Source organism: Salvelinus alpinus, chromosome 17, assembly GCF_045679555.1.
Source record: "Salvelinus alpinus chromosome 17, SLU_Salpinus.1, whole genome shotgun sequence".
Lineage (NCBI taxonomy): Eukaryota > Metazoa > Chordata > Actinopteri > Salmoniformes > Salmonidae > Salvelinus > Salvelinus alpinus.
In genome coordinates, this window is record NC_092102.1 from 5,989,518 (window position 1) to 6,014,163 (window position 24,646).

The 24,646-nt window shown below is 39.4% G+C and overlaps 2 protein-coding genes across 2 annotated transcripts in view; both read right to left on the reverse strand.

Moving 5' to 3' along the window:
• LOC139542012 (cadherin-related family member 1a-like) overlaps positions 1-14,300 on the reverse strand; it is an 83,009-nt gene extending 68,709 nt beyond the window's left edge. The window contains exons 1-6 of the mRNA XM_071346990.1: positions 14,124-14,300; positions 13,445-13,540; positions 6,163-6,308; positions 5,908-5,958; positions 5,670-5,759; positions 2,847-2,933 (exon numbers count right to left, since the gene is read on the reverse strand). Coding sequence (XP_071203091.1) covers positions 2,847-2,933; positions 5,670-5,759; positions 5,908-5,958; positions 6,163-6,308; positions 13,445-13,540; positions 14,124-14,259 — 606 coding nt within the window. The 5' untranslated portion in view covers positions 14,260-14,300. The remainder of the gene's footprint in view (positions 1-2,846; positions 2,934-5,669; positions 5,760-5,907; positions 5,959-6,162; positions 6,309-13,444; positions 13,541-14,123) is intronic.
• A 4,759-nt stretch (positions 14,301-19,059) lies between these two features.
• The window catches only part of LOC139542013 (paired box protein Pax-2a-like), a 69,937-nt gene continuing 64,350 nt past the window's right edge, over positions 19,060-24,646 (reverse strand). The window contains exons 9-10 of the mRNA XM_071346991.1: positions 22,906-22,992; positions 19,060-21,758 (exon numbers count right to left, since the gene is read on the reverse strand). Of these exons, the coding sequence (XP_071203092.1) occupies positions 21,637-21,758; positions 22,906-22,992 (209 nt within the window). The 3' untranslated portion in view covers positions 19,060-21,636. The remainder of the gene's footprint in view (positions 21,759-22,905; positions 22,993-24,646) is intronic.

The window sequence follows — 24,646 nt, forward strand, 5'->3', positions numbered from 1 at the left end:
TTTGAGCATGGTGAAGTTGTTAATTACACTTTAGATGGTGTATCAATACACCCAGTCACAACAAATATAAAGGTGTCTTTCCTAACTCAGTTGATGGAGAGGAAGGACTCTGCTCAGGGTTTTCACCACGAGGCCAATGGTGACTTTAAAAAGGTGATAGAGTTTAATGGCTGTGATACGAGAACACAGAGGATGGATCAACAACATTGTAGTTACTCCACAACACTAACCTAAACGACAGAATGAAAAGAAAGAAGCCTGTTCAGAATACAAATATTCCAAAACATGCATCCTGTTTCCAACAAGGCACTAAATTACTATTCATTATTTTTTAGTCCTGAATACAAAGTGATACAGTACCTTCAGAAAGTTTTCATACCCTTTGACTTATTGCACATTTTGTTGTGTTACAGCCTGAATTCAAAATGGATAAAAATAATAATGATTCTCACCCATCTACACACAATACCCCATAATGACAAAGTGAAAACAGGTTTTTAGAATTGTTTGCAAATGTATTGAAAATGACATACAGAAATATCTAATTTTCTATAGTGCATTCCGACGAAGATCAGCAAAGGTAAGTGAAGATTTATAATGCTATTTCTGACTTTTGTTGACTCCACAATTTGGCGGGTAACTGTATGGCTTGCTTTGGTGGCTGAACGCTGTACTCAGATTATTGAATATTGTGCTTTTGCCTTAAAGCTTTTTTGAAATCTGACACAGCGGTTGCATTAAGAACAAGTTTATCTTTAAACTCTACAACTGTTGTAAAGTCATCATTGGCCTCATGGTGAATTCCCTGAGCGGTTTTATTCCTCTCCATCAACTGAGTTAGGAAGGACGCCTGTATCTTTGTAGTAACTTGGTGTACTGATGCACCATCCAAAGTGTAATTATTAACTTCACCATGCTCAAAGCAATATACAATGACTGCTTTTTTTTACCTGATCTACCAATAGGTGCCCTTCTTTACGAGGCATTGAAAAACCTCCCTGGTCTTTGTGGTTGAATCTGTGGTTGAAATTCACTGCTCGACTGAGGGCCATTAGAGATAATTGTATGTGTGGGGTAGAGAGATGAGGTAATCATTCAAAAATTATGTTAAACACTTTCATTGCTCACAGAGTGAGTTTATGTGACTTGTTAACACTAGAACCACCATAGGCCAATGGCTAGTGACATTTGCTTTTGTAAATAAAAAAACACCTTAGGTGTTGATACCATTCTCTTTTACATTTTACTTTGTAAAAAGAAACTGTTATGGGACCGTTTTATTTACTCTAACTCTATTACTAATCAAATTTATTAAGGGAAACGAAAAAATGCTTTGTGTTGCATTAGGCCTTTAGAATAATGCAAAACATATCCTTGACTCTATTCAACTTGATGAGCGGGAAATAAAAACGATGCCAGTCAGCCTGCACAGCCGGCCCATCGAAACTACATATGAACTATACCGAAACTAATTTCACACATAATAAGAATCAGCCCATAGATAAGATTAAATTGACAATAATCTGGTGAGTGACAATAGTAGGCCTATCGGTTGTCAAATTGTACATGAGATGGACGCATCTTGTAATTTACAGATGCAGGGAAAGTATCATCACTTTATCAAATCCTCCTTCAGAGTCACTTGCAGGTTAAACATTTTGATTTCTATATACTCTCAGAAAAATCATATTGTGCAGTTTCTATTACAATATAATTCAAGAGGTGCGGCTCTATTTACAAATGTAATTTTTCCCAGGAATTTCCCTGCTCGCACGGCATATTTTGCTTAGGCTACTTAACAAAAACTAGTAACATAATAAACGTACAGTTTAAATATGATATTTATTTATGCAATTCATCCTTTACAATTGTTCATGCACTGGTGCTTTCTTTTAGGATACTTTTTTTAATGTATTATTTGTTACATTGTTACCCCAGGAAATCTTAAGTTTTATTACATACAGCTGGGTGGAACTATTGGATATAAGAGCAACGTCAACGTACCAACATTACGACCAGGAATACAACTTTTCCGAAGTGGATCCTCTGTTTGGTCCACCACCCAGAACAATGGATCGGATCCCAGCCGGTGACCCAAAACAACGGCGCCGCAGAAGGGGCAGACCGAGCGGTCTTCTGGTCAGGCTCCGTAGATGGGCACATCGTGCACCGCTCCCGAGTATACTACTCGCCAATGTCCAGTCTCTTGACAACAAGGAATACGAAATCCAAGCAAGGGTTGCCTTCCAGAGAGACATCAGAGATTGTAACGTTCTTTGTTTCATGGAAACATGGCTCACTCGGGATACGTTATCAGAGTCGGTACAGCCAGCTGGTTTCTTCACGCATCGCGCCGACAGAAACAAACATCTCTCTGGTAAGAAGAAGGGCGGGGGTGTATGCCTTATGATTAACGAGACGTGGTGTGATCATAACAACATACAGGAACTCAAGTTCTTTTGTTCACCTGACTTAGAATTCCTTACAGTCAAATGCTGACCGCATTATCTACCAAGAGAATTCTCTTCGAGTATAATCACAGACGTGTATACCCCCCCAAGCAGACACATCGACAACCTTGAAAGAACTTGATTGGACTCTATGTAAACTGGAAACCACATATCCTTAGGCTGCATTTATTGTAGCTGGGGATTTTAACAAGGCTAATCTGAAAACAAGGCTCCCTAAATTATATCAGCATATTGAATGCGCGACCCGGGCTGGCAAAACCCTGGATCATAGTTACTCTAACTTCCGCGACGCATACAAAGCCCTCCCCCGCCCTTCTTTCGGCAAACCGGGCAGACCTGGTTAAAAGGGTTTATCCCAGCCAGATGTTACAGTACCTGTAGATAGAAGGTGATCGAGCCTCCAGAGCCTGTATCCCGATCCACAGCCAGCACTTTGTAGATACTGCTCCCACTTTCAGAGTTCTAGGAAAAGCAGGGAAAACCACAGAGAAGTAATGTAGGACATGACATGTAGCACAAATTGAATAAGCTAGAGTAGAGTGATCGCTGTTTTGGTTTAACTTCATTTGGGGGAGAACCTTTTCCGCTGGTTACACCTTCTCTAGGTTTTTTGCAGTTTTCATGTGAACTGATACCTATTTAAATCTCTTTCAAAGCAAATCAATGTTAATGACCATGAACGTATGGACTTGACGCAATAGGGAAGAAGTGACATCCTGTCATCAGCTAAGACAGCTATACTTTCTAAAGCCCATGGACGTTTGCCTTTTAGCTAATATAAGGAAAGTGTAGCATCAACGGATGTGATTTTTTTGGTAATATGTTATTGCCTTCATTTTTATAAATTAAATTATATTAGCCAACAGGAAAACATATATGTGTTCTATAATGAGATCTGTACAAGGTCTGGACCTATTATATTCCCTATAAGCCCTGCTTGAAAAAACAACATAGACCAGCATACATTTCAAATTGGTCTGACCAGCATGATCAGTCTGAAACTTTGCACACACCCTGTTGCCATCTTGTGGACAAAATCTAGATTACACCTAGGATCTTGTCTTAATGTATGGCCTTTCTCTTGCATTTCAAAGATGATGGAACATTTTTTTTTTTGAAAACCCATGTTTTTTGTTTGTATTATATTTTACCATATCTAATGTGTTATATTATCCTACATTAAATTCACATTTCCACAAACTTCAAAGTGTTTCCTTTCAAATGGTATCAAAAATATGCATATCCTTGCTTTAGGTCCTGTGTCACGGCTGTCGTAAGGAGGAGACCAAGGCGCAGCGTTGTAAGCGTACATCTTCTTTATTAAAAGAACGAACACTGAACAAAACAAACAAAATAACAAAAACGAACCGTGAAGCTAATATGGATAGAGCAGACAGGCAACTAAACACAGATCAAGAACCCACAAAACCAAAAGGGAAAATGGCAACCTAAATATGATCCCCAATCAGAGACAACGATAAACAGCTGCCTCTGATTCGGAACCAATTCAGGCCATCATAAACATACATATACCTAGACTACCAAAACCCCTAGACATACAAAAAACCCTAGAGAATTCAAAACTAGCATACCCACTCTTGTCACACCCTGACCTAACCAAAATAATAAAGAAAACAGAGATAACTAAGGTCAGAGCGTGACATCCTGAGCTACAGGCAGTTAGATTTGGGTATTTCATTTTAGGTGAAAATTGAATAAAAGGGTTTGATCTTATGCTACACAAAGATACATAACATCCATTTTTTTTTTTAACTAATCCAATCTGTTAGTTGGACCCATTACCCATTACAATTGTTGGATATCCCCACTTTTGCTGGATTCCAATAGGAATTAAACATCACTTTGCAAGCAAGCATAATATGACTTTATGCCGGTAACCAGCAAAAACACAGTGAAAGCTGATCACCAGCAAAAATACAGGCTCGTCACCAGAAAAACAAGCACCTGTCACGAGGCCAGCTTATGCTGATCTATGCAGTTTTTTAAAGCAGGGAGATCTTGTCTTTCTGTACAGTATAACCCAAAAACCTGGACATCATGTCCAGTGCAGTATAGCTGTGCAAATTCCACTTTGGGAAGCATTGTATACCGACTGTTGAATTTTAATTAATAGGGCTAAGCCCCTTTTTTTTCTCCACTTCCTGTCTGAATGACGTACCCAAAGTAAACTGCCTGTAGCTCAGGCCCTGAAGCCAGGATATGCATATAATTAGTACCATTGGAAAGAAAACCCTTTGAAGTTTGTAGAGATGTTAAAACAATGTAGGAGAATATAACACAATAGATATGGTAGGATATGGTAGGAGAAAATGCAAAGAAAAACCAACCATAATCTTTTTTTGAGAGAGAGACCATCCTCTTAGAAATGCAAGAGAAAGGTCTTTTTGAAAATTAGCTCCCTGGATGCAATTCCTATGGCTTCCACAGGTTGTCAGCAGTGTATGTTCAAGGTTTCTGGCTTGTAACTTCAAGAATGAATAAGAAATATCAGTTTTAGTAGAGGGACACAGTTTTGGAAATTCGTGTTTGCGTGCACCATGAAGACATTATGCACCTGCTAAAATCAGTTTCCTATTGAACATACTTCTTTCAAGAAATAAATATTATAGTTTGTTTACATTTTTAAGTATCTGAGTAGTAAATAGAAACATATTTTGACTTGTTGAAACAAAGTTTTTTCAGATTCCTACATGTTGAACGAGTGGATTACTCAAATCGATGGCGCCAACTAAATAGACTTTTTGGGATATAAAGAAGAATTTTATCTAATAAAACGACACTACATGTTATAGCTGGGAGCTTTTGGATGACAAATTAGGGGAAGATTTTCAAAAAGTAAGTGAATATTTAATCGTTATATGTGAATGTATGAAACCTGTGCCAGTGGAAATGATTTTGATGCATATTTTGGTGCAGTCCTCAAACAATCACATGGCATGTTTTCGCTGTAATAGCTACTGTAAATCGGTCAGTGCAGTTAGATTAACGAGAATGTAAGCTTTCAGATGATATAAAAGACACTTAAATATACATAAATGTTTAAAATCCATAATATTTATTATTATTTATTTGAATTGCGCGCCCTGCAGTTTCAAAGGAAGCGGGACACCTAGCTCTAAGAAGTTTTAAAAACACTGAAATTAAAACACTTTTTATTTGAAGGCCACAATGTCTTACCTCTGGAACATCCAAAAAGGAGGGCAGGTTTTTGAACACTGGTCGTTCATCATTGGCATCCATGACAAACACTGTGACCTTTTCAGTAACCTGCAACAAGAGAGACAGGGAATTCAGTGACATATTATATATGAGTGACAGATAATTCATAGTGTCTATAATATATATATGTTTTTTGTATTACATTATATTTCATTTGGTTTACGTATTTAAACCAAGATTAACTGAATATGCTTACCTTACTTCGGCCATCTGTGATACTGACAAGAACTTCAATAGAATCTAAAATCTTTAGTGGCAGAGAAAATAATGTCTCTCAAAATACAGTAGTATATGAAAGAAAAATTCAAGACTTTGAGGCCACTGAATGTGAATGAAAGCTACTCATAAGACTAGTATATATACAGTATATTATACTCATAGAAAAATATTTCATATGAACCAATCAGAAAACAATCAGAGTGTATATGCTATATGTTGATGTAAGCTATACCTCTCTGTCCAGTTGTTCCACCAGAGTTATGTTTCCAGACTTGGGCTCCACTCTGAAGTATTCTTTGGCACCGGGTTCAAAGCTCAACCCATACCTCACCTCCTGGCCTTCCGGGTCGGTGCCATTGAGAGCATAGATCTGTGTGCCTGAGGAGCAAATATATCATATTTTCACAACACGCTACATTCTCAATCTAAGCTGTGGTTTTAGAAAAAAAATTGACAAACACTTGGGGAATTGGATAGGTTTGTTTCTGTAGATAAAGTCAAGTCTTAGGCACTGGCAGGGAGGAAGAGGAGGAAGGTCCGCCGTTTTGTGGGGAAAAGTCTAAAACAATAATTGTCAACAATGTCATCCCAGTAAAAGCATGTTAATGGCTCATCTCATCGGCTTTTCCCCCCTCAAAATAATTGTCATACTGTAAAAAAAAATCCTGTAATTTTTACAGTAAATCACTGGCAGCACAGAAGCCAGTAAATTACCGTAGATTTACTGGACTTTTACTGAAACAAACATTTACAGCATTTTACTGGAACACCTGACTACAGCAACATGCTGTATTTTCTAGAATGTACAGTACTGTACTGGAAGCACAGCGGATAGTAAAATGTTGCAGATCTACAATGTAGGCAGCTAGTGCCAACGATTGACAGTATTTGTGTTCTATGTACAGTTGAAGTCGGAAGTTTACATACACCTTAGCCAAATACTTTTAAACTCAGTTTTTCACAATTGACTGTCTTAGGTCAGTTAGGAACACCACTTTATTTTAAGAATGTGAAATGTCAGAATAATAGTAGAGAGAATGATTTATTTCAGCTTTTATTTATTTCATCACATTCCCAGTGGGTCAGAAGTTTACATACACTCAATTAGTATTTGGTAGCATTGCTTTAAATTGTTGAACTTGGGTCAAACGTTTCGGGTAGCCTTCCACAAGCTTCACAAAATAAGTTGGTTGAATTTTGGCCCATTCCTCCTGACAGAGCAGGTGTAACTGAGACAGGTTTGTAGACCTCCTTGCTCGCACACACTTTTTCAGTTCTACCCACACATTTTCTATAGGATTGAGGTCAGGGCTTTGATGGCCACTCCAATATCTTGACTTTGTTGTCCTTAAAGGAACATATTTTCATTCTAGCCCGCCTACCCTACCTTTATAAAGCAGGGATCATCAACTTGATTCAGCCGCGGGCCGATTTATTTCTTGAGTGTATGGTCAGGTGGCCGAAACATAATTACAAATCATTTGAAGACTGCAAAATGACAGCAATAAGCCCAAACAGATATAATATTTGAATAATATCTGGCCACTCTACCATAAAGGCCTGATTGGTGAGGTGCTGCAGAGATGGTTGTCCTTCTGGAAGGTTCTCCCATCTCCTCAGAGGAACACCTCCCAGACCAAGGCCCCTCAATTTGGCCAGGCGGCCAGCTCTAGGCAGAGACTTGGTGGTTCCAAACTTCTTCCATTTAAGAATGATGGAGGCCACTGAGGCCATTTTTCTGTGATTAAAGGTCAAAAACGAAAATAGAGCGCTAATTTGACCGCTTCACGTCAAAGTACATGAACCTACGGTGTCAGGAAAAAAGAAACAGCCATTTATCTATCGTAATTTAAGAGAAATCGTACAATGTACAATTGGTGATGTTCAATTTTTTTATATTTTTTCAAAAAAGTTTCAGATCCAGTTGCAACGTGTTCAGACAAATCCATTAAGGTGGGTTTCGGAGCTCTGCGAGATTTCTGTGATTTTCTGAAATAACACACACTCATTCAACCCTCGGTAAATAAGTCAGTTTTAACGTAAAGACTTAAAACTCAATTTTCTATAAGAGCCTACCCCAAGGAGGATATGTGTTCACTTTCAGCTTCCTGTGTCAACCGGAAGTACCTTAAAACGGTGTCTTAGGTGCTTATTCGAAGGGTTAAAAAGGTCAGATCATTAAAAAAATATATATGTTTGATTAGGCAACCCTCATCAACTGTAAAATCAGTAATTTCTCCCAACAGATGTCAAAGAAAAGCTCTCTCACACATCACACACACACACACACACACACACACACACACACACACACACACACACACACACACACACACACACACACACACACACACACACACACACACACACACACACACACACACACACACACACACACACACACGCACACACACACACACACAGCAAGGATGGAGTGACACAGTGCGGGGCTTAAAGACACACAGAGCCTGCAATGGCATTACGATAATCTCTAGGCTGTGCCGAGTTCAACGAGATGCCCCGCTTGACCGTAGCTCGCTCGGTCTGAGCTCAACGGCCGTGAAAAATAGAAGGCCCAAAATTAAGCCTGGCCCTAAATTTCAGTTGCTTTTGGGTGACAGCGGGAGAACCGTTAGGGTGAGAAGCACAATTTGACCTCAGGAACATTCCTGAGGTCCTCCCAATCTGTGCAAGCCTAACCTTGACAGTGTGGCATTTTAGGGATAGGGGGCAGCATTTTCACTTTGAATCGCGTGCCCATAGTGAACTGCCTCCTACTCTGTCCCAGATGCTAATATATGCATATTATTATTACTATTGGATAGAAAATACTCTGAAGTTTCTAAAACTGTTTGAATTATGTCTGTGAGTATAACAGAACTCATATGGCAGGCAAACTTCCAAATAGGACGTGGAAATTCTGGGGCTGGTTGATGTTAAACTCATCGTCTATTCACATCCCAGTAATATATGGATCTGTTCGCACTTCCTACACCTTCCACTAGATGTCAACAGTCAGTAGAACGTGGAATGAAGCCTCTAGTGTGATGTGGGGCCGGATGGCAGCTATTTGAGTCAGTGGTCTGGCAGAATGCTAGTTCCTGGTCACGCGCACTAGTCATGATATGGCCATGAGTTCCATTACTCTGTAGACAAAAACGAATGCTCCGGTTGGAACGTTATTGGATATATATGATAACAACATCCTGATGATTGATTCTCTACTTAATTTGACCAGTTTATTCGACCTGGAATATAACTTTTTGAAGTTTTCATCCGAGTTCGCCAGCGTTTGGACATGTGAACTAAACGTGCTAGCAAAAGTAGCTAATTGGACACTAGTAATGGACATTATCGAACAAAACAACGATTTATTGTGGGACTAGGATTCCTGGCACTGCATTCTGATGAAAGATCATCAAAGGTAAGGGAATATTTATGATGTAATTTCGTATTTCTGTTGACTCCAACATGGCGGAGAAATGTTGTGTATTTCTGAGCGCCGTCTCAGATTATTGCATGGTATGCTTTTTCCGTAAAGTTTTTAAAGAAACTGACACAGCGGTTGCATTAAGAACAAGTGTATCTTTAATTATATGTAAAACATGTATCATCAAAGTTTATGATGAGTATTATGATGAGTATTTCTGTTATTTGACGTGGCTCTCTGCAATTTCTCCGGATATTTTGGAGGCATTTCTGAACATGGCGCCAATGTAAACCGAGATTTGTGGATATAAATATGCACATTATCGAACAACACATAAATGTATTGTGTAATATGATGTCCTATGAGTGTCATCTGATTAAGATCATCAAAGGTTAGTTTTGAATTTTATCTCTATTTCTGCTTTTTGTGACTACTATCTTTTGCTGGGAAAATGGCTGTGTTTTTCTGTGGCTATGTACTGAGCTAACATAATCGTTTGGTGTGCTTTCGCCGTAAATACTTTTTGAAATCAGACATGTTGGCTGGATTCACAACATGTGTAGCTTTAATTTGGTGTCTTTCATGTGTGATTTCATGAAAGATTGATTTTTATAGTAATATATTTGAATTTGGCGCGCTACATTTTTTCTGGCTTTAGGCCAAGCGGGACGCTACCGTCCCACATATCCCAGAGAAGTTAAAGTTAAGTTTGCAGGCTTGAGGAATTAAGGTAATGAAGAAAAAAGAAGAGAAAAGGAAAAACAAATAGGACAACTATAACATCAATGCCTAAACTTTCAATGGAAGGGCTGTGGGAGCCATAGCTCTTGTTCCATTATCCTCATTATTATTAGCACATAATGTAGCCTCATGTTTTATTATGCAAAAATGCAGTCTATAATCTAGATCTTCACAATAACTAAATCATTGCCTGTAGGCCAAGTCAACCCTGGGAGATAAATTCAGGAGTGTAACCTGAATGGCACACAAAATGTCAACAGGAAGAAAAAAAATGGAATTGTGTGGTAGCCCATATGGGACTGGCAATCTATCCTGAACAGTTTATCCCATAGGGATGCAATGCGTTGTAGCTATAACGACACAGAGCGAGACCTAGATCCAGTCAAAGGAGACAAATGGTTTGAGTCTCTGATATTTATTAAAAGACAAGGGCCAGGCAATAGGAGGTCGAGGACAGGCAAAAGTTGTCACGCCCTAACCATAGAGAGCTGTTTATTCTCTATGTTGGTTTGGGCATGATAGTGACTAAGGTGGGTCATCTAGGTGATTAATGATTTATGTTGACCTGTTATGTTTCCCAATCAAAGGCAGCTGTTTATTGTTGTCTCTGATTGGGGATCATATTTAGGCAGCCATTTCCCCTTTGTGTTTCGTGAGATCTTGTCTACAGATAGTTGCCTGTGTGCACACCAGTAGCGTCACATTTCGTTTGTGCTTGTTTGTTTTGTTTGGTGAGTTTCAAATTATTAAAAGATGTGGAACTCTACACACGCTGCGCCTTGGTCCAATCATTACTATGACGAACGTGACAGAAGTTCATTAACCAGGTCAGAGTCCGAAAGGTACCGGGCGGCAGGCAGGCTCGAGGTCAGGACAGGCTGAATGGTCAGGCAGGAGGGCTCAGTGTCAGGGCAGGCAGAAAAGGTCGGAACCGGGAGGGCTAAAGAACAGAGACTAGGAACCCAGGAGCACAGAAAAAAACATGTTGGTACGCTTGACAAGACAAGACGAACTGGCAACAGACAAACAGAGAACACAAAAAAATATATAAAAAATAATGAATAAATAAAAATACAATTTGATTTGAGGTGTAAATGCACTGGGGAAGATGGGCAACAACTGGACGGGGGTGGAGACAAGCACAAAGACAGGTGAAACAGATCAGGGTATGACAGTAGCCCCACAAGGAAGCAACCCCAGTCTGTATAGCGCGTCAATACATTGAGTGTGAAAAGCATTAGGAACCTCTCCTAATTTTGAGTTTCAACCCCTTTTGCCCTCAATTCGTTGGGATATGGACTCTACAAGGTGTCGAAAGCGTTCAACAGGGATGCTGGCCCATGTTGACTCCAATGCTTCCAACAGTTGTGTCAAGATGGCTGGATGTCCTTATTCTTTAACCTGTCTCCTTCCCATCTTTACTGATTGAAGTGGATTTAACAGGTAATATAACAAAGGGATCATAGCCTTCATCTGGAATCACCTGGTCAGTCTATGTCATGGAAAGAGCAGTTGTTCCTAATGTTTTGTACACTCAGTGTACATTGTCCATTGTTCATTAATTGGCGTGGAGTCATCATTGTCTAAATATCCTGGACCACTGGCAATATAATAATAACAAAGTCCAATGTTCAGAAATGATCATGTGTACCTTTTACCCAAATTGAGGGGGTGTCCTCATCATTGTCTTATGCTGAGGGTAGCATCACAGCCATAGGCTAGGCTGCATGATTGTGGGTGGATAGCATACCTGAATATTGAGACAGTCAAATTGGAGTTAGCCTAGATCTGGGTAGATTCTGATGCTCTTCTCCGCATATGCCCCGATTCTTTTGCGAGGTGAACAATTTGGTGTTTGACATCAAAACTGTGGATTTGTACAATCATGCACGACATCCCTTCCGGAGAGGACCCGTGCAGTGCGCAATGTTTATCAGTGGCATGGGACCCAGCTTCTCCTGCCCAAACAGTTCATAGAAAAGATCGTTCATAAAGGAAGTTTCAAGTCCTGTGACCCTCACATTGAATTTACAGGAATAAGTTTAGAGTGATTCTTTTTTAGAAGATTGATTTCTCACTGTCTCCAAATGTTACACTTTAGTTGATTAGGTATCCCCTTTAGAAATGAACAGTGCAATAGTTTTAATTGCAAGTCGAGGTCAGAGGTCATTTTCTCACAAACAATCTCTCGGATAGTAGTGGCAAACTCTTGTTGCCGAATGTTGAGAGCTGCCATGTTCCCACAGGTGAATTGTGAAAGGACAGAATATGCCAGCTGCTGGAGCGAAATATACCTGCTATTCTTCCCCGTAATCCAATGAGTCCTGTAACTTATTGTGATGTTAAATGTTGCCAGTTAATTGAAAATAAGTCTGTTAATTCATAGTTATTTGTAAAAGAAAGTCACGAGAAAGCCACCCGTTTCAATTTGTGAATAAAAATAGTCAAGTATGATCACATTTATAGTAGAATAAATGCTCCAGTAGCTGTTTTCAAAGTATTTCTGCCATTTTGTTTCATAGCTGTTAAATAAATAGCACAAAATCCAAAAACTACGAATCCTATATAGTCTATCCCACCTCGTGCTGCAACACTGTCTAGCTGGGGGCTGTGAGCACAGGAAGAGCCACGTCAAAGATTCATTTTTAGACACTCTGCGCACAGGCCTAAAATTTGGTCTAATTAACTTGAAATGAGAGTCTACTTTTCTTCACAAGCTAGGTAGTTTTTCTATGTTTGAGTTTCAACTGCTAGGGAAGAGAATACAACACTTCTACTAATCAGACTCACAGGCACAAACATGACTCAAGTCACACTATCATGGTAACCTCCTGCCCTTAAAGGAGCAGGTGAAAATGTTTGTCTCGTCTGTGATATTTTGGTTAAATGACTCATGTTATAAAAAATACATACTATTCAATATACCACATTAGTTTCTTCTTACTAGTAATACATGTATTTGTTTTAGAAACATAACAAAGCATGCTCATCTGTTTTTTTGTGTTTTGTTGGTGTAATTTTCACTGCAATTTATTTTTCTTTTAATCTACCTGCCAGTGACTGGTTGACCAAAAAGTACATTTATTGCCCTGTTCCTCGCCTTGAAAGTTGCCTATGGGCCAGGAGAAACTGAAATCCATGGCTTGATTTTATTTAAACAGCCATTGCAAACGTCATCTAACTTTAGCCACGACGGGCTAACAATCAATGGAATTGGTAGGGGCATGTGAGCATGTATTACTTATTTTTTGCTACATTACCATGTTAGTAACATCAAACCATATATAGAGTTCATTTCAGGTTATTTGGCCATTTTTGGGGTGGTGTTAGGGTAAGGTCTTACCGACAGGAGTATCCTCTGACAGACTGAAGAGTGCCAGGTTTCCGTTGCTACTGTAGGGCCCATTATCGTAGAAAAATGGGGCGTAGTCTGCTTGTGCTAGAAGAGATATATCAAGACTCTAATCCATTTGTTGTTATACTGTACTACTAATTCCCCCTAATAACATCTTAGCACTGGCTGTAGGTGTCAGATACACAGAGCAGGGTATATTGTACTAACCCCCTCTGCTTTCTCTATCCCTTGACTGGGATTACAGGCGCAGTTACGTCAACCAGCCCAAAAATATACACACTTTTCTTGACTTTTCCCCACGCCATCAAAGGTAATTAAAATAGCTTTTTTTCAAATACATACAGTATTCACAATTGATGGTACTGTGGTGTAATTTTACATTCTTCTAAATCACTTGAGAGTTTCAAACAATATCCAACAACTTCTATTAAATCATAAGATATTGCACTCACTTGCAACTAGCAGGTAAGCAGGCGATGGGAGGAAAGGCAAGCATTAAATACAGAACAGGAAAAACATGTTCTTAGCTCTAAAGTGTATGATTATGAAAATGCTAGCCATCTCTCAAAGCCCTCTAGTGCAATTGAAAACCCTTAACAATCAGAACAAAGCTTAATTAAGTTGCCAATCAGGTATAAAGGAAGCGAAAAGGAAAAGGTAGACTTACCAAAGCAAACATGCACTAATACGAGAAGCAGTGAAAAATGTAACTTCTTGACATTCTTCATCTTAGAGAGCAAAACCATGAAAGCACACCAAGAAAAGAGCTTGTGGAGGTAGCTACTACAGTTAGTTCTGTACATAAGGTGTCCTTCAAGGTGTTTACGGCGAACTAGAGGAGGAAGGCTTTGGCAGATGCCCACATACTAATCCAATAACACGTCTTAGCCCCGGAGACGCATATAGACCCCCCCTTCTCTCCAATCATGCCATTTACCACCAATTGTCTGGCAGGGGGTGGGTCAACAAGAGAGGGGCTTGGGGTCTGGGAGTGTCCACTCTGTGAGAGCTGGGAGCTGAACTGGAAAACACTAAAAGGCAAAAAATATATTGATTAATGTGATGAGAAAATTAACTCAGAAGTATTGTAGATATTTATTACATCAAGAATAAATATTTCTTAATTGATATGTTATTCATCATCTGGATTCATGCATTATTGATGTGTAATTAATGTGTTAAAAAATCTGTCTAATTCATGTTAAGTTAGTTTGTCTACAGTTGTGCAGCTGGGAATGTATTACAATTCATATTTAAATTGCTTGAAGAAAGTAAAATACTGTGGGGATACAGTGCCTTACAAAAGTTTTCACCCCCCTTGGCGTTTTTCATATTTTGTTGAGTTACAACCTGTAATTTAACTTCACTAGAGTAGAGGGAACTATTTTCACTTCCAGGTGAAAACCATGCCCAAAGTAACGGCCTATTTCTCAGGCCCAGATGCTAGAATATGCATATAATTGACAGATTAGGATAGAAAACACTCTAAAGTTTCCAAAACTGTCAAAATATTGTCTGTGAGTATAACAGAACTGATTTTGCAGGCAAAAACTTGAGGAAATCCAACCCGGAAGTGCCTCTTATTTTATCCCTGTTCCATATCCTCCATTTAAAGGGATATCAACCAGATTCCTTTTCCAATGGCTTCTACAGGTTGTGAACAGTCTTTAGACATAGTTTCAAGCTTTTATTCTGAAAAATGAGCAAGATTTATCAAATCGCGTCAGTGTCCTTGATTAGTTCTTGCGAAAGTGGTAGTTCGACTTTTCTTTCTCTCTTGTATTGAATTACTTTACCCTCCGGTTGAAATATTATCGATTATTTATGTTGAAAACAACCTGAGGATTGATTATAAAAACATTTGACATGTTTCTACGAACTTTACGGATACTATTTAGAATTTTCGTCTGACCTTCAAGACCGGCACGAGCCTGTGGATAACTGAACATAACGCGCAAACCAAATGGAGTTTTTTGAATAAAAATCATCTTTATCGAACAAAAGGAACATTTATTGTGTAACTGGGAGTCTCGTGAGTGCAAACATCTGAAGATCATCAAAGGTAAGCAATTAATTGTATTGCTTTTCTGACTTTCGTGACCAATCTACATTGCTGCTAGGTGTTCGTAATGTTTTGTCTAGTGATCGATAAACTCACACAAACGCTTGGATTGCTTTCGCTGTAAAGCATATTTTCAAAATCTGACACGACAGGTGGATTAACAACAAGCTAAGCTGTGTTTTGCTATATTGCACTTGTGATTTCATGAATATAAATATTTTTAGCAATTATTTTTGAATTTGGCGCTCTGCAATTCAGTGGTTGTTGATGACAATTATCCCGCTAAAGGGATCCGTGCGCCAAGAGGTTAACTAACCTCCAAACGAGCTTCAATGCCATACAACACTCCTTCTGTGGCCTCCAACTGCTCTTAACGCTAGTAAAACCAAATGCATGCTTTTCAACCGTTCGCTGCCCGCACCCTCCCGCCCGATTAGCATCACTACCCTGGACGGTTCTGATCTAGAATATGTGGACAACTACAAATACCTAGGTGTCTGGCTAGACTGTAAACTCTCCTTCCAGACTCATATTAATATCTCCAATCCAAAATCGGCTTTCTATTTCGCAACAAAGCCTCCTTCACTCACGCCGTGAAACTTTCCCTAGTAAAACTGACTATCCTACCGATCCTCGACTTCGGCGATGTCATCTACAAAACAGCTTCCAATAATCTACTCAGCAAACTGGATGCAGTCTATCACAGTGCCATCCGTTTTGTTACTAAAGCCCCTTATACCACCCACCACTGCGACCTGTATGCTCTAGTCGGCTGGCCCTCGCTACATATTCGTCGCCAGACCCACTGGCTTCAGGTCATCTATAAGTCTCTGCTAGGTAAAGCCCCGCCTTATCTCAGCTCACTGGTCACGATAACAACACCCACCCGTAGCACGCGCTCCAGCAGGTATATCTCACTGGTCATCCCCAAAGCCAACACCTCCTTTGGCAGCCTTTCCTTCCAGTTCTCTGCTGCCAGTGAATGGAACGAATTGCAAAAATCGCTGAAGCTGGAGACTTATAATTCCCTCAATAACTTTAAACATCAGCTATCTTAGCAGCTAACCGATCGCTGCAGCTGTACACAGTCTATCTGTAAACAGCCCACCCAATCTATGTACCTCATCCCCATTTTGTTTTTATTTACTTTTCTGCTCTTTTGCACACCAGTATCTACTTGCACATCATCATCTGCTCATTTATCACTCCAGTGTTAATATGCTAAATTGTGAATAACTTCGCTACTATGGCCTATTTATTGCCGACCTCCTCACGCCATTTGCACACACTGTATATAGACTTTCTTTTTTTCTATTGTGTGTTTGACTGTACGCTTGTTTATTCCATGTGTAACTCTGTGTGTTTGTTTGTGTCGCACTGCTTTCCTGTGTCGCAGCTGTAAATGAGAACTTGTTCTCAAATAGCCTACCTGGTTAAATAAAGGTGAAACAAAAACAAAAAAAGATTAAAAACTCCTTGAACATCTGATCAAATGGCTAGACAGACTATTTGCATTGCCCCCCCCCCCCCCCCCTTTTTTTTTTTACACCCCTGCTACTCTCTGTTGTTATCATCTATGGCTAGTCACTTTAATAACTCTACCTACATGTACATATTACTTCGACTAACCGGTGCCCCTGCACATTGACTCTGTACCGGTACCCCCCTGTTTATAGTCTCGCTATTGTTGTTTTACTGCTGCTCTTTAATTACTTGTTAGGGGCTCGTAAGTAAGCATTACACTGTAAGGTCTACACCTGTTGCATTCGGCGCATGTGACTAATACAATTGGATTTGATGTGGCATCGTTTGGATTTGATTTGGCATCGTTTGCTACGCTGGATAGAGTCAAGGATAAATTCTTCATTATTCTAAAGTTTAGTTATCAGGTCAGTTAGATTTAGCTCAGTAAAAGTATCTTTCAGCCTATCTGAAATTAGCATCAACCAATCCAGATTAAAATCACCCAATATTACAGTTTTTTCTGGATTGTTTAGGCATTATCTTTGAAACTATAGGCTATTTTTGCTAAACTCTACACACTAACCACAAAACCTTACACCAAACCAGCAAAACATTATACATCTCTTGCAAAAGCAAACAATTCTTGCAAAACTCTTCAAACCCTTTAAAAATGTGTTTTTGCGTAAATACAGTACACACAAACCATCACTTGAATAAGTACACGAAACACCAATTACGCACTAATAGTATAAATGAAAACACTTGTGGCTTTTTCTTTTTCTGTGTGCAGGGCATAGCAGTTTGCAATAAGGTTTTGTCATATATGTTGTAAACACACAGGTATCCAAATGTGTAAAGTATGGATGTGTATTCTGAACATAACACACTATGAAAAAAATAAGAGGGCAAAGTTTATTTTTTCCCCCCAAAATGCTCCTCAAACAACCAAAGCGCAGTAGAAGAAAACAAAAACATTTGTGCTAGAAAAAAAAGAACAGAAAAAAATGAGGCTACATCTCGCCTTCTTTGTGGGTCTGGCCATAAGAGTATAATAACAGACGATATTGCCACTCCTATTTGTCACATCTTCAATTTAAGCCTACTAGAGAGCGTGTGCCCTCAGGCCTGGTAGGAAGCTAAAGTCATTCCACTACCTAAGAATAGTAAAGCCCCCTTTACTGGCTCAAATAGCCGACCAATCAGCCTGTTACCAACCCTTAGTAAACTTCTGGAAAAAATTGTGTTCGACCAGATACAATGCTATTTCACAGTAAACAAATTGACAACAGAATTTCAGCATGCTTATAGGGAAGGACACTCAACAAGCACAGCACTTACACAAATGACTGATGATTGACAACAAAGAGCTGCAGTTAGTTTCAGAGTGGGTGGCAAAATTAGCCCTAAATATTTCTAAAACTAAAAGCATTGTATTTGGAACAAAACACTCACTAAACCCTAAACCTCAACTAAACCAACTCACCCCAACTTTAAATATCCTGAATAATCTACTCTTTTAGATGTTATTCTAACAAATGCCCCTCATAAGTATACCACCAATGGAATCCTTGCTAATGAGCTCAATGACCATTGCCCCATAGCCTGCGTAAATTATGTATGAACTACCTAAATCTCACCCATGCATTATTACAAAGAGACATTTTAGGAATTTTAATTACCAACATTTCATGTCTTATCTGGGGTTGTGTGACTGGGGGATTGTGTCATCTATCTCTGACTCGGATCAGGCCCTAAATTGTTTTACTTCTGTGTTAAACAGTGTTGCAGATACGCATGCTCCGTATAAAAATCTAAGAGTAAAGTATAGATCAAACCCTTTCTTCACGCATGAATTGTCTGAAAAATTACAGGAAATACATTTAGCTTGAACTAAAGCTGGCAGTCCTTCAGACATTTGCGAAATAGATGTCCATCTCTAGTTAAAAAGTAAAGTCAATATACTTGGACTGTGTATCTGAGAATGGTGGGAATCCAGCAAACTTCTGGAAAGTTGTCAAATCTTGTAACCCCCCCCCCCCCTCGTAACAAAACTCCCCCACTCATTGCCCCAGCAGGTTATGGCTGCCTCTGGTCCAAAAATAGGCAAAATTTACATTTGTGGTGTTTTAATAATCACTTTGCCTCAGCTGGCCATCTATTTGAAATTCATAGTTTCAGTTGGCCATCTAATTGAAATTCCTCTAATTGCTCCAGTAGAGCAAGTATTTTATTCACCTTGAAACAGATTGTAGAGAATGATGCACACCCAGATACACACCCAGATCTTCTTATTGAGGAATTGTATTGTTTTTCTATAATATGTGTTGTGCTGTATTTTGCATGTTTTATATTGAATTTGAAATTGTATATACAGTGCTCCCTTGTTAATGAGACCCTGATCTCAATGGTGACTCCCTGCATAAATAAAATCAAAAGGGGAAAAAAAGTGCTTTATTGGTTGTCCACCGTTCATCTCTGTAAGACCGAGGGAAATTTTACTTTAAGTTGAGCCTAGCAACAGAAGACAAAACAGAAAGCCATTTGTCTCAAATTGCATAGTGACATCATCATAAAAACAAAAAAACGTACAAACAACTGAATGTGTCAAATTAGTGTTTGAAACCTGTGGCACCATTGCAAGACAGGTTTGTTGTTGTACTTTAAAACAAAACAAGACATTAAGACACAAATATAATGTAATTTTTTCACGCTCTGTATATCTAAAAAAACAGTCTGTGTAAAACTGTAATGGTCAAGTGTAGGTGATCCTGTTTACAGAGAAGAGAATTGTCTTCATATTATACACAAATCATTCTACAAAGCAGCAATGTGTTGCAAATGACATAATATTAAGTAATCCAATTTCAACTTTTTCAATACAGATATAAGATATCTTAATATTTGCCTCTACTTAAAATGACCACATACATGTTCAATGTTAACTACTTTTAAAAGAGAATACTGCTTTATACACTGAGTGTACAAAACAAAGAACACCTCCTCTTTCCATAACATAGACTGCCCGGGTGAATCCAGGTGAAAGCTATGATCCCTTATTGATGTCCCTCTTTAAATCCACTTCAGTCAGGGGAAGAGACAGGTTAAAGAAGGATTTTTAAGCTTTGAGACAATTGAGACATGGATTGTCTCAATTGAGGGTGCCATTCAGAGGGTGAATGGGCAAGACAAAATATTTAAGTGCCTTGAACTGGGTATGGTATTAGGGGCCAGGCGCACCGGTTTGTGTCAAGAACTGCAACTCTGCTGTGATCTTCACGTTCAACAGTTTCCCGTGTGTATCCAGAATGGTCCACCACCCAAAGGACATCCACCCAACTTGACACAACTGTGGAAAGCTTTGGAGTCAACATGGGCCAGCATCCCTGTGGAACGATTTTGACGCCTTGTAGAGTGTCCATGCCCCGACGAATTGAGGCTGTTCTGAAATATTCAATATTAGGAAGGTGTTCGTAATGTTTTGGACACTCAGGGTATAAACATACGTACAGTAAATACAACACTGAATATAAAACTAAGTCTTTGGCAAACGTAGTAAAAAGTACATTAACAAAACATTTCCAGCAGCAAATGAGTGTTTTCTTTCTATTCCTTCTTCAGTGTCCCTTTAAAAGCAAGGTGGCTATTCAATTACATGTAAATAATACTTAGGACTATAGTATGACTTGATTTGTATTGAAAAGTGAAATTTCTAAAGAGGTTAAAGTCTTTTTACAGTTGAAGCTTATACATATGTAGGCAACTGATGGTAAGAGTAAAACTATATTTCAGAATGTTTAGCTAGAGATATTATAGTAGCACTATATAGTATTATCCTTACCAGAGCAACGTGCATCATATTACTGTAGAAACTATCAGATACATGAATGTCAATTTCACATGAAAGTGTTATTCTTAAGAAGGCTTCTTTAGTTTAGATCTGGATAATGCCACTGTACATGTATTCTGTCATACTGTAGTATTTGATTAATTGTGACTAGGTATCCCCCTTTCCCTTTACTTACAGTGAATGTACTCAGTTGGAATGCAATTCTATTAAATCAGATGCCCAGGTAATAGTGCAAAAAAGATCAAACGATGATAACGCAAGTACACTGCTGAGTTAACAAAATATGATACGAAATGTGACAGAAAAAACACAATCCTGAAAATTCTTAGAAACTTTTGTACATTAGAAAAAAATCTTTAAAAAATAAAAACAATTTGAGAATAGAAAATGCTGCTGAACCACGGTCTGCATTTCATATTTTTCAGCAAAAAAAGCTTTAGAAAGTAAGCGAAAAGCACCAGGCTGTGGTTCACCCTACTCTTCAACATGCCCTAAACACAGGTTAGCTGGTTAGTCACCGTATTTGTATTTTGGCATACAACCTGTAGAAACCCCTGGGCTTATCATTACAACAAGAAATACCGCACTGATTTAGTCATGTAAAGAATTGAGGATCAATGAAGAAAACAACATCAACAACCACCGCAAAATAAAAAAAAGTTTGTTCAGTTCTAGATGCCAGGGGGCCCTCTTTGGCCAGTGTGTGTGTTTGAGCGTAGCCAGTCGCCCTGCCACTCATCCCCCTATGGTGAAACTGGAGATTTAGGGGGGATTCCATCTTGCTTCCCTTTGACCTCTCAGTGCCTCTCAGACAGGGACAATATGGAGGCTGCAGTCCCGACTGTGCAGTTGGACCATGTTTCCATGGTAACTAGTGGCGGTCATATGCTGTGGCAGCAGTGGGAGGCGCGGAGCCACGGGCTGCAGCACTATAATAATAAGGGTAACCTGAAAGTGAACAGAAGAAAGCGCAGTTCGAAACCACAAGATCAAACACCACAAAAGGCACACACACATGCTCATTTAACGTTACACTGCATAATTCACAGGGAAATCGTTAATCAGATATTGTGCTGGGGTAGCTAATTTGTGTTAAAATTATGACTGATTCTGCAGTAGGTTTACATGTAATGTCTCCACAACTGTTATGGTACATTTACATTTAAGTCATTTAGCAGACGCTCTTATCCAGAGCGACTTACAAGTTGGTGCATTCACCTTACGATATCCAGTGGAACAACCACTTTACAATAGTGCATCTAACTCTTTTAAGGGGGGGGGGGGGTTAGAAGGATTACTTTATCCTATCCTAGGTATTCCTTAAAGAGGTGGGGTTTCAGGTGTCTCCGGAAGGTGGTGATTGACTCCGCTGACCTGGCGTCGTGAGGGAGTTTGTTCCACCATTGGGGTGCCAGAGCAGCGAACAGTTTTGACTGGGCTGAGCGGGAACTGTACTTCCTCAGAGGTAGGGAGGCGAGCAGGCCAGAGGTGGATGAACGCAGTGCCCTTGTTTGGGTGTAGGGCCTGATCAGAGCCTGAAGGTACGGAGGTGCCGTTCCCCTCACAGCTCCGTAGGCAAGCACCATGGTCTTGTAGCGGATGCGAGCTTCAACTGGAAGCCAGTGGAGAGAGCGGAGGAGCGGGGTGACGTGAGAGAACTTGGGAAGGTTGAACACCAGACGGGCTGCGGCGTTCTGGATGAGTTGTAGGGGTTTAATGGCATAGGCAGGGAGCCCAGCCAACAGCGAGTTGCAGTAATCCAGACGGGAGATGACAAGTGCCTGGATTAGGACCTGCGCCGCTTCCTGTGTGAGGCAGGGTCGTACTCTGCGAATGTTGTAGAGCATGAACCTACAGGAACGGGTCACCGCCTTGATGTACTATGGTACTACTGTATACTTATTCTAGTTTTGATTGGTTTAGCTTATCAACCTTTCCAATATTTGGTCATAGTTATAATATTGATCAAACAGACAACTTCATTCTTAGCTACTTGAACACATAGTGAAATAGTACAAAGTATTATAGCTGTAATCTGATATAAATAATAAAAGGTAATACAGTGTTGATACTGACTTAGTACTGCTGGGTTGCTGAACCGCCATCCTTCGTTGTAGGTGGTGCATTGAGGGTGGGAATAGGGGTTTCCTGAAAAGTCTCCTCCTGAAAACCAAAAAAATCTGAACATCAGTCACAAGAACATGGCAATTCAGGAGATTTGCTTAATATTCCTGTAACTGTGTCACACAAAAGGTTCATCTAAAATGACATACTCAAATCTAACTGCCTGTAGCTCAGGGCCTGAAGCAAGGATATGCATATTCTTGGTACCATTTGAAAGAAAACACTTTGAAGTTTGTGGAAATGTTAAAAGAATGTAGGAGAATATAACGCATTAGATCTGGTAAAAGATAATACAAAGAAAAAAAAACGTTTTTTGTATTTACTTTGTACCATCATCTTTGAAATGCAAGAGAAAGGCCATAATGTATTATGCCAGCCCAGGCGCAATTTAGATGTTGGCCACTAGATGGCAGCAGTGTACGTGCAAAGTTTTAGACTGATCCAAGGAACCATTGTATTTCTGTTCAAAATGTTGTATCAAGACTGCCCAAATGTGCCTAATTTGTTTATTAATAACGTTTCATGTTCAAAACTGTGCACTATCCTCAAACAATAGCATGGTATTCTTTCACTGTAATAGCTTCTGTAAATTGGACAGTGCAGTTAGATTAACAAGAACTTAAGCTTTCTGCCAATATCAGATATGTCCATGTCCTGGGAAATGTTCTTGTTACTTACAACCTCATGCTAATCCCATTAGCCTACATTAGCTCAGCCATCCCGTAGGGGACCCACCAATCCTGAAGAAGACTTGTAGTTTGTGTTATCAAATATTTTAATACAGATTTTAAATTATCAAAAATAAAACATATTTCACATTGTTCCTTTTTATTTGAGCAATTAGATTTTGTGTGCCACGGAACAGACAGAAACTACATTGTTCCACAACAAGTCCCAGAGAAATGTCCTTGTCGTTTCCCTAAGCCCTCCTACCCACTCACTTTAGGTGAATTCATCATACGTTAATCATCTGGTCGTTTTGGAGATGTCTCCTATTCTCTGCTTGGCTAGGGGACTTTGGTGCAACCTTTTGTTGCTTTTAAAAACGTCCAAAGCCTCGATTCTAAGGTCCCAAATGGATTCCCACTCTGCTTCTCATCCTCTGTTTATTCTCACTGTAGATTCTCTGTTGCAGAGGGCAGGAAGCTGAGGCAGTGTCAGTGAGCAATACTGTTGGTCTTGCCCGTTTCTTTATTTTATGATACAATAAAGGCTAGGTTTTATATAAAGCTACTGAGGAATGGCCTTTGCTTTAACAGTAGAACTGCTAAAGCAGTCATTTTGACTGCTCATGGTTATGAATTTTGTACTACTCTGCCATTTTTTTTGTCATGCCCCCCTCCGTCCGTGACTTGTCCTAAATAAGTGTATATAACACAATGTCTTTGTTAGAATCTTAATATCACAAACCCAACTGGATTTACAACTAGTTTAACTAGGGCATGTCATTTTTTTAAATGGTTTTCCCCAGTTGCCTTTCTTCTCCCAAAAGTAGGGCCTGCTCTTGCTCCTAACAGTTGAAAGTGCAATGCAAGGCTGATAATCACCCCAACAATTGCCTCAAATCTGAATCAAAATTATACTGAAACAAATTTCACACATTAAACAGCAGATTAAATCAATTCAGGAAAGTATGATGGGGAGAATGGGTGGAGTGACGAGCAAGGGGGAAGCGAACAATGCATAATTATGT